General features: G+C 45.2%; 2 protein-coding genes across 2 annotated transcripts; one reads left to right on the top strand and one right to left on the bottom strand.

Annotated features, from left to right (window-relative positions):
• Positions 1-164: 164 nt before the first annotated feature.
• lrrc73 (leucine rich repeat containing 73) lies at positions 165-7,547 on the bottom strand. Its single transcript, XM_084561594.1, has 7 exons — positions 7,415-7,547; positions 3,785-4,066; positions 3,276-3,436; positions 1,563-1,685; positions 1,257-1,357; positions 945-1,170; positions 165-596 (listed from the first exon to the last, which is right to left on the bottom strand). Exons 1-7 carry the CDS (start codon positions 7,438-7,440, stop codon positions 526-528), a joined length of 990 nt encoding a protein of 329 aa, XP_084417720.1. The 5' UTR covers positions 7,441-7,547; the 3' UTR covers positions 165-525.
• Positions 7,548-8,928: 1,381 nt separating this feature from the next.
• Positions 8,929-12,373, top strand: mea1 (male-enhanced antigen 1). Its single transcript, XM_084562084.1, has 4 exons — positions 8,929-9,054; positions 10,583-10,946; positions 11,318-11,426; positions 11,930-12,373. The coding sequence occupies exons 2-4, from the start codon at positions 10,593-10,595 to the stop codon at positions 12,109-12,111; spliced, it is 645 nt and encodes a 214-aa protein (XP_084418210.1). The 5' UTR covers positions 8,929-9,054; positions 10,583-10,592; the 3' UTR covers positions 12,112-12,373.
• Positions 12,374-12,586: the final 213 nt, after the last annotated feature.

The following is a 12,586-nucleotide window of genomic DNA, read 5'->3' as shown; positions in this document are numbered from 1 at the left end:
CACAGATGTTTTATTATGGAGGGATTCTACTTCCTGTGTCCAATGAGAAAGAAGTCCTCAAACTGTTGTGTTCATGATTTATCTGCTGGTTGAACCTACTCACTGAACTCAACAGGATCTCTAGCAGTGCTAATGCTAATGCTAATGCTAATGACTGGTCATAAATCCCACAGTGTTTCTGGTAGATGTTTATAGATCAACGTCTCAGCAGGAAATAAAATCTGACACTGACTCTCTGCTAACCGTTGATGTTGTTGACAGTTAAGGACCAGCTGGAGCCTTTGCTTCTTATGAAGCTGTAAACTGTTTTATTGTGACATCAGAGCAGCGAACCAATCAACAATCAGTACATTCATCAAAAACAGGAAGTCACCTGGCGTCTCCTGGTCTATGTAAAGTTGCTACATCAAACGGAGCGTGTGATTGGCTGCCAGCCATCAGTTGTTCTGAGAACTCAGAGAAGTGATGAAAAACAAACATTCACACCGGCAGCGTAACAGGAAGTGGGTGTGTCTGTGGGAGGTGTCACATCTCAGTCTCAGCCAATAAGCTCTCACCTAGACCTGATGTCAGCAAGACCATCTGAGGGCTGGAGTCTGTGGGTCAGAGAACGACACATTTAGAGCTATGCTAAGCTAAGCTAAGCTAACACTGCCAGTCCTCTACATGTCCAACCGGCCCTTTAAAGGAATCAGATAATTAACATATAAACGTTGATTATTACTGAACAGAATTAAGAAGAGTTTACAGGTCACTGTCCACATGTATGAACCACCACAGAAGAAGAAAGAGCTTAAACGAATATAAATTATTCTCATCACTACGATATGAACTGCCACAGAGGTCACCTAAACACACCGGATCCAGCAGAACCAGCAGAACCAGAACCTAGCAGAGAGGGGGACAGTCTGGGGGTGAGGAAGGGGGGAGGGTTCAGCCCTTACTGCTGTGAGGGAGCCAGATGGGGGTCTGGTACTTGTCTCTGATTGGCTGGAGAGCACTGCTGGAGGCGTAGCCTGTGAATGGGGGTGGGGCCTCCCTGTCGTCGTCCTCCTCTCCTTCAGACAGGAGGTCACTGATCTGCTGCTGCAGCTCAGGACCGATCTCGTTCTCTGCCAGAACCAGGGCCCTCAGGCTGGTTGGGTAGTTCTGCACCATGTCCAAGAACACCTAAGGGGTCAGAACACCATACTTTATTTATTTAAACAGGAACTGGTTCTGATATTGGACCAGCAGTGAAGGACGGATCCGTCTACCTGTGCCGACTGGTTGGTCAGTCCAGTCCCTTCCAGGTCCAGAACCTCCAGGGTCCGGCTGGATGCCACCGCAACCGCCAGCATCCCGGCAATATGGTCACCTGGAGACAGGAGTGGAACATTAGCAACCAGAACCAGAAATATTTGAGATTATATAGAGAAAGAACACTAGCATCCAGAACAACTAGAACCACTAGACCATGATCCATCAGCTCTAGAACTAGGACCACAAGAACCAAGACCGTCAGAACAAGCATAACAGTGGGTTAGGGTTAACCCCTAACCCCATGGTTGCGTCTTGGTTACCCAGGGGGTTGTAGTCCAGGTTGAGAACTCGGAGCTGTGAGCTGTGAGCCACGGCGATGGAGAATCGAGCCCAACCTTTGGAGGTGATGCCTGGGTTGGCACTCAGAGTCAGTTCCCTCAGACCTGCACAGACAGAACTACCAGAGGTTAGCAGCAAGGCTAGCAACAGGGCTAGCAACAGGGCTAGCAGCAGAGTTAGCAGCAGGGCTAGCTGCAGGGCCAGCAGCAGAGTTAGCAACAGGGTTAGCAACAGGGCTAGCAGCAGGGTTAGCAGCAGGGCTAGCAGCAGGGTTAGCAGCAGGGCTAGCTGCAGGGCTAGCAGCAGGGTTAGCAACAGGGTTAGCAGCAGGGCCAGCAGCAGGGTTAGAGGCAGAGTTAAGCTTGTTACATACTCAGTAAGAAATTAGTTTTTGCTCCTAGGGCTGCAAGAACAAGAACAAAGTTCTGGCCATGTAATTTCTAATTCACCAGAAACTCAAGTGCTCAGTCATAGGCCCCTCCCACTGCAGCATACGTCACACACACTAAGCGATGTGGGTGATGGATGACGAGAGGCACTATTCATTTTGGATGTCGGTCGTTTTGACGACTGTGTCCATCAGATCACGGCGTTCGTTCAGCGTGCACCCACACAGTATGATCTCTACCCAGAAGAGATTAGCGGCCACACTGTGAATGTTAGCATCTGGCAGCTAACAGAGGGCCGCTTTACTGATTTAACCATGGCAACTTCCAATTTCTGACCAATCACAGATGTTAGCTCCTCACTCTCTGGTCTCTAGTTGATGTGAGAGTGAAGAGTTAAATCTCCCAGAATCCTTTGCTGTGACAGCTGCAGGTTATTTGAACTTCTTTCCTTCATCAATTAATTTAGCGCGTCTGACGACATTAAACCTGAGAGGGTCAGGTGACTCCTGGATCATCTGTAACCTGCGCTGTTGTCTAAAAGTGGTTGCTATAGTGATCTGAGCTTCTACCGTTGCTAGGGTGGCACCAGCTGGTTGCTAGGAGCCTTAGGACAGTTGGTGGGTTGATCCAGAAGGTCACCAGGATACAGAGGACTGGTTGCTAGATAGTACTGACTGGTTGTTAGAATACCAGGACACTGTTGAAGATCAGTGGAGCAATACACTGAGTGGTACTAGGAGGTACTAGGTGATCCTATGTGGTACTATATGGTTCAGTGTGGTACTATATGGTTCAGTGTGGTCCTAGAAGGTACTAGGTGGTGCTCGGTGGTCCTAGGTGGTGCTAGGTGGTTTAATGTGGTACTATGCGGTCCTAGGTGGTACTATATGGTGTTAGATGGTACTATATGGTTCAGTGTGGTCCCAGGAGGTACTAGGTGGTGCTAACTGGTGCTAGGTGATCCGAGGTGGTACTAAATGGTGCTAAATGTTATTATGTGGTACTATGTGGTCCTAGGAAGTAATAGGTGGTTCTAGGTTATCCTAAGTGGTACCAGCTGGTAATAGTAATAGGTGGTTCTAGTTATGTGGTCCTAGGTGGTGCTAGGTGGTACTATGTGGTGTTAAATGATGCTAGGTGGTACTATGTGGTGTTAAATGATGCTAGGTGGTACTATGTGGTGTTAAATGATGCTAGGTGGTACTATATGGTCGTAGGTGGTAATATGTGGTAATAGTATTGTTATTATTGTCTGATGTTTACTTCCTGTAGCTGATAAGTGAACCTGGACCAGGTGTGTCTCACCTGACTTGGCTCCGTCCGGTGGCAGCATGCCACAGATCAGACCCAGCGCCTCGTCTCCCAGCATGCAGTCGCCCAGGTCCAGACACACCAGCGCCGGGTGGGTGGACAGCGCTGGGTTCAGGGTGACCAGGCCGGCGTCCAGCAGGGGGCTGCCATGGAGACTGGGGGGAGACAGAGTCTTATGCATGTAACCTACACAGGTGTGAGTCATTTACTTGTTCCTCGTCAGTCTGGCTCGCTCTGTAACACCACCACCCAAACACTAGATGTCGCTGTGTCTTTTTTGCCAGTCGGGTTTTTGTTTCTACTTCCTGCTTCACTTTCAACAATAATGACTGAAACTTCAGTCATACAAATGTTTGTGTCTCTGAACCTCCTCAGTTAACCTGTCCTCCATGTGCTACGGCGTCAAATTGACGCAGAAACCTGAAGCGTCTATTAGAAGCCAATCACAAGGTATGTCTGTAATCAAACAAGAAGCCAGCAACCAATCAGATGAGTCTACTCACAACAGGGTCTGCAGGGAGCGGTTGGCCGTCAGGGCGTCGGCCAGGTGTCGGGTCCGGCTGATGCTGGAGACCACGCCCAGGTTGAGGTTGAGCTGAGCGAGTGAGCGCGCCTCAGCGACGCCGCGGCAGACACGTCCAAAGTCCCGGTCGGAGAGCTGGCAGCCGCGGACAGACAGCAGCCGGACGCCGTCCTCCTTCAGACTCTCACAGATGTCCTGGACCTCGGCCGCCGACAGCAGCTCTCCGGTGATCTGTATGGAGGCCGGCAGCATTCTGGGACACCTGCAGGACGGGGGGGGGGGGGGGGGGGGGGGGTTCAGTAATAATCAATAACCAGTCAGTAATAACCAGTCAGTAATAATCAATAACCAGTCAGTAATAATCAATAACCAGTCAGTAATAACCAGTCAGTAATAATCAATAACCAGTCAGTAATAACCAGTCAGTAATAATCAATAACCAGTCAGTAATAATCAATAACCAGTCAGTAATAATCGATAATAATCGATAACCAGTCAGTAATAATCAATAACCAGTCAGTAATAATCGATAACCAGTCAGTAATAATCAATAACCAGTCTAATAATCAATAACCAGTCAGTAATAAGCAATAACCAGTGAGTAATAATCGATAACCAGTCAGTAATAACCAGTCAGTAATAATAATAACCAGTCAGTAATAACCAGTCAGTAATAATCAATAACCAGTCAGTAATAATCAATAACCAGTCAGTAATAATCAATAACCAGTCAGTAATAATCGATAATAATTGATAACCAGTCAGTAATAATCGATAATAATTGATAACCAGTCTAATAATCAATAACCAGTCAGTAATAACCAGTCAGTAATAATCGATAACCAGTCAGTAATAATCAATAACCAGTCTAATAATCAATAACCAGTCAGTAATAATCAATAACCAGTCAGTAATAATCGATAATCAGTCAGTAATAACCAGTCAGTAATAATCAATAACCAGTCAGTAATAACCAGTCAGTAATAATCAATAACAGTCAGTAATAATCAATAACCAGTCAGTAATAATCGATAATAATCGATAACCAGTCAGTAATAATCGATAACCAGTCTAATAATCAATAACCAGTCAGTAATAACCAGTCAGTAATAATCGATAACCAGTCAGTAATAATCGATAATAATCGATAACCAGTCAGTAATAATCGATAACCAGTCAGTAATAATCAATAACCAGTCAGTAATAATCGATAACCAGTCAGTTATAATCAATAACCAGTCAGTAATAATCGATAACCAGTCAGTAATAATCAATAACCAGTCAGTAATAATCGATAACCAGTCAGTAATAATCGATAATAATCGATAACCAGTCAGTAATAATCGATAACCAGTCAGTAATAATCAATAACCAGTCAGTAATAATCGATAACCAGTCAGTTATAATCAATAACCAGTCAGTAATAATCAATAACCAGTCTAATAATCAATAACCAGTCAGTAATAATCGATAACCAGTCAGTAATAATCAATAACCAGTCAGTAATAATCGATAACCAGTCAGTAATAATCGATAATAATTGATAACCAGTCAGTAATAACCAGTCAGTAATTATCGATAACCAGTCAGTAATAATCAATAACCAGTCTAATAATCAATAACCAGTCAGTAATAATCAATAACCAGTCAGTAACAATCGATAACCAGTCAGTAATAATCAATAACCCATCATTAATAACCAATAACCAGTCAGTAATAATCGATAACCAGTCAGTAATAATCGATAACCAGTCAGTAATAATCGATAACCCGTCAGTAATAATCAATAACCAGTCAGTAATAATCGATAACCAGTCAGTAATAATCGATAATAATCGATAACCAGTCAGTAATAATCGATAACAAGTCAGTAATAATCGATAACCCGTCAGTAATAATCGATAACCAGTCAGTAATAATCGATAACCAGTCAGTAATAATCGATAATAATCAATAACCAGTCAGTAATAATCGATAACCAGTCAGTAATAATCGATAACCAGTCAGTAATAATTGATAACCAGTCTAATAATCGATAATAATCAATAACCAGTCAGTAATAATCGATAACCAGTCAGTAATAATCGATAACCAGTCAGTAATAATTGATAACCAGTCAGTAATAAACCAGTCAGTAATAATCGATAACCAGTCAGTAATAATCGATAACCAGTCAGTAATAATCAATAAGCAGTCAGTAATAATCGATAACCAGTCAGTAATAATCGATAACCAGTCTAATAATCGACAATAATCGATAACCAGTCAGTAATAATCGATAACCAGTCAGTAATAATTGATAACAGTCTAATAATCGATAATAATCGATAACCAGTAAGTAATAATCGATAACCAGTCAGTAATAATCGATAACCAGTCTAATAATCGATAATAATCGATAACCAGTCTAATAATCGACGATAACCAGTCTAATAATCGACAATAATCGATAAGCAGTCAGTAATAATCGATAACCAGTCAGTAATAATCGATAACCAGTCAATAACCAGTCAGTAATAATCGATAACCAGTCAGTAATAATCGATAACCAGTCTAATAATCGACAATAATCGATAACCAGTCAGTAATAATCGATAACCAGTCAGTAATAATCGATAACCAGTCAGTAATAAACCAGTCAGTAATAATCGATAACCAGTCAGTAATAATCGATAACCAGTCAGTAATAAACCAGTCAGTAATAATCGATAACCAGTCAGTAATAATCAATAACCAGTCAGTAATAAACCAGTCAGTAATAATCGATAACAGTCAGTAATAATCGATAACCAGTCAGTAATAATCAATAACCAGTCAGTAATAATCAATAACCAGTCAGTAATAATCGATAACCAGTCAGTAATAATTGATAACCAGTCTAATAATCGATAACCAGTCAGTAATAATCGATAACCAGTCAGTAATAATCAATAAGCAGTCAGTAATAATCGATAACCAGTCTAATAATCGACAATAATCGATAACCAGTCAGTAATAATCGATAACCAGTCAGTAATAATTGATAACAGTCTAATAATCGATAATAATCGATAACCAGTCAGTAATAATTGATAACAGTCTAATAATCGATAATAATCGATAACCAGTAAGTAATAATCGATAACCAGTCAGTAATAATCGATAACCAGTCAGTAATAATTGATAACCAGTCTAATAATCGATAATAATCGATAACCAGTCTAATAATCGACGATAACCAGTCTAATAATCGACAATAATCGATAACCAGTCAGTAATAATCGATAACCAGTATAATAATCGACAATAATCGATAAGCAGTCAGTAGTAATCGATAAGCAGTCAGTAATAATTGATAACCAGTCTAATAATCGATAATAATCGATAACCAGTCAGTAATAATCGATAACCAGTCTAATAATCGACAATAATCGATAACCAGTCAGTAATAATCGATAACCAGTATAATAATCGACAATAATCGATAACCAGTCAGTAATAATCGATAACCAGTCAGTAATAATCGATAACCAGTCAGTAGAGAGTTATTGATGATCATGGCAGCAGCAGGAACCGATCAGCTGATCAATGACGCTCTCTGATTGGCTGTGGGATGCGGTGATCAATTAACCTGATAGATAATCGATCAGCTGTCATGGAGATCGGGACTGTCACGCGCTGATGTCATCGTTTGCTGATGTCGCCGCAGGCCACGCGCCGGTTCTGATCCACCGGGAGAACCGATCAGTCCGGGAATCGATTGATCAGCTTCGATCAGAAAAGGGGGGGTGAGGGTGGGGGGATGTGGGGAGGTCGGGGGGTAGAGCAGCGGGGTCTCTCAGCCGGACAAGGAGACGGTCCTTCGGTCGCTGACAGCTCCGAGAGTCCCGGTGTGTTTCTGCAGGTGAGTGTTACTAAGAGACAGAGAGGACAGAGGGCTCACTCCATCCGGATTCCTGGGACCAAGAACACCACACGGACAGAGACAGGCAGAGAGAGACAGAGACAGAGAGAGACAGGCAGAGAGACAGAGACAGGCAGAGAAAGAGACAGGCAGACAGAGAGAGACATGCAGGGAGAGAGACAGAGACAGAGAGACAGGCAGTGAGAGAGACAGAGAGACAGGCAGAGAGACAGAGAGACAGGCAGAGACAGAGAGAGACAGGCAGGGAGAGAGAGACAGGCAGAGACAGAGACAGGCAGAGACAGAGAGAGACATGCAGGGAGAGAGACAGAGACAGAGAGACAGGCAGTGAGAGAGACAGAGAGACAGGCAGAGACAGAGAGACAGGCAGAGACAGAGAGAGACAGGCAGAGACAGAGAGAGACAGGCAGGGAGAGAGACAGAGAGACAGGCAGAGACAGAGAGAGACAGGCAGAGACAGAGAGAGACAGGCAGTGAGAGAGACAGAGACAGAGAGACAGGCAGTGAGAGAGACAGAGACAGAGAGACAGGCAGTGAGAGAGACAGAGAGACAGGCAGAGAGACAGAGAGAGATAGAGAGAGAGACAGGCAGAGACAGAGACATTATATTTATCCCGTGTGAAATCATGAATGAATTAATCATTTCAATTAAAAGTTATAACGTTAAACTTGTTTAAATATCAGAGCAGAGAAAGATAAAAGAATAAATCTGATAATGTTCATATTTAAAGTCGGTTAGTAAATGGACATGCATGTAAATAAATATATTAATTTAAACTGTTGCTGTGACGTCATGTTCAGTCTGTAATAATAATAATAATTAAAACCTTCAAGACTTCAGATTCTGGTCAGAGTAACACCTCCTGTTATAGACGATTACAGCTCTGACATCACTTCCGACTGAGCCTCGTTTTAATCCGTCGTCATGGAGACAGAGAAAAAGACAGGTCCGGTCCAGGTTGTTCACAATAATAATTTCATCTCTGTTGCATTGATCAATAAAAGTAATAATAATAATAATAATAATTAAATTATAATAATAATAATATGAAGTCCTTTCCTCAGTGAATGAGGAAATGACGTTTTAAATCAGGAAGTAAAATCAAAATAGAAATACTGACCGCTTGAAAAATTCATACATAAATATTTTTAAACGCTTAAAGTTATTTTGAAACAAACATATTTACTTTAAACGTTAAAATCTGAAAATTAAAATGGCAAATTAATATTTGCGTCGGATGTTTCGTTGCTGCGTCGTGACGCACACGGAAGTGTGAGCAGCAGCTGCAGCTAGCAGCGGCTAACCGCTACCTGTGGTCGGTTGGAGCAGACAGACAGACGGACAGGTAAGACACCTCACCTGTGGGATGTTTATTAATCTGACAAACACAAACAGGAAGTTTAATGAGCGGGTAACGGCAGCGAGTCCTCCAGCCACACAGCTGCTAGCTTCATTAGCCGCTAGCTACACTGGCTGCTAACTACATTAGCCTTTAGCTGCTCCAGGTGTTCTCCATCGTTTCCTCGTACCTGGGCATCAGACAGGTTCTCGGGGACACATTGCAGCAGCAGACAGAGCTGGAATAGAACCAACAACCTGCGACCTGAAAACACCAGTGCTAACTGTTAGCCGTTAGCATCCTGGCTGTTAAGACTCTGAACACATAAGATGTTAACAATCACCTGAGTTAAGATTCCAGGTAAACACATGTACAGACGTCAGGTCTCTGGAGAGTCAGCTGTTAAATTTATAAGTCTCAATAAATATAAACTAAATAAATAAATAAATACTCTGTTCAGTCTGATCAGCAGCGAAACAAACATTTAAATATTTAAACCCTCAAATACATTTACGATACGTGACGCACCGAGTCAACAACCAACGAAGAAGAACAACCGGAAGTTAAAAGTAAACAAACAGAGACAGTCTGTCCCAGGGTCTCAGAGAGAGAGAGAGAGAGACTGTCTGTCCCAACGTCTCAGAGAGAGAGGAGAGAGACAGTCTGTCCCAGGGTCTCTGAGAGAGAGGAGAGAGACAGTCTGTCCCAGCGTCTCAGAGACAGAGAGACAGTCTGTCCCAGGGTCTCAGAGAGAGAGAGAGAGACTGTCTGTCCCAACGTCTCAGAGAGAGAGACAGTCTGTCCCAGCGTCTCAGAGAGAGAGAGAGAGAGAGAGACAGTCTGTCCCAGTGTCTCAGAGAGACAGAGAGAGAGAGAGACAGTCTGTCCCAGGGTCTCAGAGAGAGAGAGAGAGAGAGAGAGACAGTCTGTCCCAGCGTCTCTGAGAGAGAGAGAGAGAGACAGTCTGTCCCAGCGTCTCTGAGAGAGAGGAGAGAGACAGTCTGTCCCAGCGTCTCAGAGACAGAGAGACTGTCTGTCCCAGCATCTCTGAGAGAGAGTCTGTCCCAACGTCTCAGAGACAGAGAGACAGTCTGTCCCAGGGTCTCAGAGAGAGAGAGAGAGAGAGAGAGAGAGACAGTCTGTCCCAGCGTCTCAGAGAGAGAGGAGAGAGACAGTCTGTCCCAGTGTCTCAGAGAGAGAGACAGTCTGTCCCAGCGTCTCAGAGAGAGAGAGAGAGGAGAGAGACAGTCTGTCCCAACGTCTCAGAGAGAGAGAGACAGTCTGTCCCAGGGTCTCAGAGAGACAGAGAGAGAGAGAGACAGTCTGTCCCAACGTCTCAGAGAGAGAGAGACAGTCTGTCCCAGGGTCTCAGAGAGAGAGACAGTCTGTCCCAGTGTCTCAGAGAGAGAGACAGTCTGTCCCAGCGTCTCTGACCAGCTTATTTTCAGCTGGTTTCTTGTGATCCAATCACTGAGACTGATTTAAAGTTCCAGGTCCTCACTGTCTCCCCCCGTGTCCCCCGTGTCCCCCTCAGACAGTCGTGGATGGAAGTGTGGAGCTGTGCGATGGGACCAGAGAGAGTCTTACCGAGCTCTGAGGACGAGCTGGGAGAGGACGATCGTCCGTCCGACGGAGCGCCGCTGCCAGGGGGAGTGGTATGGAGCGGGGGGGAAGGAGGGGGTGAGGAGGGGGGGGAGATGGAGCTGGACGGAGAGGAAGAGGAGGAGGAGGAAGAGGAGGGGTTGAACAGTGGAGGAGCATATTATTACCAGCCTCTGAACCAGGAACCTGACGGACTGAACCACGGGGGGGAGGGGCAGGGGGAGGGGCAGGGGGAGGGGCAGGGGGAGGAGACCTCACACATGGAACAGCTGCAGCAGGTGCAGCAAAGGATAGAGGTAAGACTCTCACCTGTCTGTCTCTTGTCTCACCTGTCTGTCTCTCTCGTCTCACCTGTCTCTCTCTTGTCTCACCTGTCTGTCTCTCTCTTGTCTCACCTGTCTCTCTCTTGTCTCACCTGTCTGTCTCTTGTCTCACCTGTCTGTCTCTCTCTTGTCTCACCTGTCTCTCTCTTGTCTCACCTGTCTGTCTCTCTCTTGTCTCACCTGTCTCTCTCTCGTCTCACCTGTCTCTCTCTTGTCTCACCTGTCTGTCTCTTGTCTCACCTGTCTCTCTCTCTCTTGTCTCACCTGTCTCTCTCTCTCGTCTCACCTGTCTGTCTCTCTCTCGTCTCACCTGTCTCTCTCTCACCTGTCTGTCTCTCCTGCAGGTGATGGGTCTCCACCTCCCTGAAGCTCCTCCTCCAGACAGTGATGAGGAGGAGGACCCTGAAGGAGCAGCAGCTCAGAGGAGCCGGACTTCCATCCCCATGGACGCAGGTGATACTTCACTTCCTGTCTGTCTGTCTGTCTGCATCACTTCCTGTCTGTCTGCATCACTTCCTGTTTGTCTGTCTGTCTGCATCACTTCCTGTATGTCTGCATCACTTCCTGTCTGTCTGCATCACTTCCTGTTTGTCTGTCTGTCTGCATCACTTCCTGTATGTCTGCATCACTTCCTGTCTGTCTGCATCACTTCCTGTTTGTCTGCATCACTTCCTGTCTGTCTGTCTGCATCACTTCCTGTCTGTCTGTCTGTCTGTCTGTCTGCATCACTTCCTGTCTGTCTGCATCACTTCCTGTCTGTCTGTCTGCATCACTTCCTGTCTGTCTGCATCACTTCCTGTCTGTCTGCATCACTTCCTGTCTGTCTGTCTGTCTGCATCACTTCCTGTCTGTCTGTCTGTCTGCATCACTTCCTGTCTTCCTGTCTGTCTGTCTGCATCACTTCCTGTCCTTTGCCTCCATGTTCTTTCTGTTGACGTCCCTTCCTGTCCCTGTAGACCACGTGGAGCTGGTGAAGAGGACGATGGCGGCCGTGGCGTTGCCGTCTCTCGGCGTGCCGCCGTGGGCCAGGGACATCTCTGACGACCAGTGGAAGGACATGGTCCAACACACGCTGCAGAGCCGACAGAGCGCCGCCGCCCTGCGACTGCCCCGCAGGAACAACGTCCCCGGGCCCTGAACGCACCGCGGCAGCGTCCTCAGGCCTGGACACATCGTCACACCTTGAACTGCATCTCCAGGCCCTGAACGCACCGCGACCCTCAACATCCACACACCGTGACTATTCCAGCAGACCCTGAACTCACCACGACCACTTCAGGAGCAGTGAAGCCGTGTAGGAACTTTAGGTGACAGGAAGCTCACCTGGACATTTTCTTGAGTCTTGTTTGTGATCGACGTGTCCCTCAGTGATGATTAATTAATAAACATGTTGACCAGTGTCCCTGGGTGATGATGTCATCATTAGAGTCATGTGACTAGAATAAACAATCAGATGTGTTCATTGAGGTTCTTTTATTTATTCTGTACATGAACAACTGTACAAAATCAGACCATGTGATGTTTTATGTCCATGAAGCAGCGTCTTCACAGATCTGTCCACTGTCCAGACGTCCTCTGGTCTAAGCTCCGCCTCCTCTGTCTTCTCCTACATG

Source organism: Chelon labrosus (genome assembly GCF_963514085.1).
Source record: "Chelon labrosus genome assembly, chromosome: 15".
Lineage (NCBI taxonomy): Eukaryota > Metazoa > Chordata > Actinopteri > Mugiliformes > Mugilidae > Chelon > Chelon labrosus.
This window is presented reverse-complemented; position numbering and strand designations above follow the sequence as displayed.

Bases quoted from the DNA above. Each gene is read 5' to 3' on its own strand.
- lrrc73 (XM_084561594.1), bottom strand. From the start codon at position 7,440: ATGACAGCTGATCGATTATCTATCAG. The intron at 3,437-3,784 runs GTGAGTAGACTC...GTCTCCCCCCAG, and splicing joins CGCTCCCTGCAGACCCTGTT to TCTCCATGGCAGCCCCCTGC. The intron at 1,686-3,275 runs GTGAGACACACC...CTGTCTGTGCAG, and splicing joins ACCGGACGGAGCCAAGTCAG to GTCTGAGGGAACTGACTCTG.
- mea1 (XM_084562084.1), top strand. From the start codon at position 10,593: ATGGAAGTGTGGAGCTGTGCGATGGGACCAGAGAGAGTCTTACCGAGC. The intron at 10,947-11,317 runs GTAAGACTCTCA...TCTCTCCTGCAG, and splicing joins AGGTGCAGCAAAGGATAGAG to GTGATGGGTCTCCACCTCCC. The intron at 11,427-11,929 runs GTGATACTTCAC...CTGTCCCTGTAG, and splicing joins TTCCATCCCCATGGACGCAG to ACCACGTGGAGCTGGTGAAG.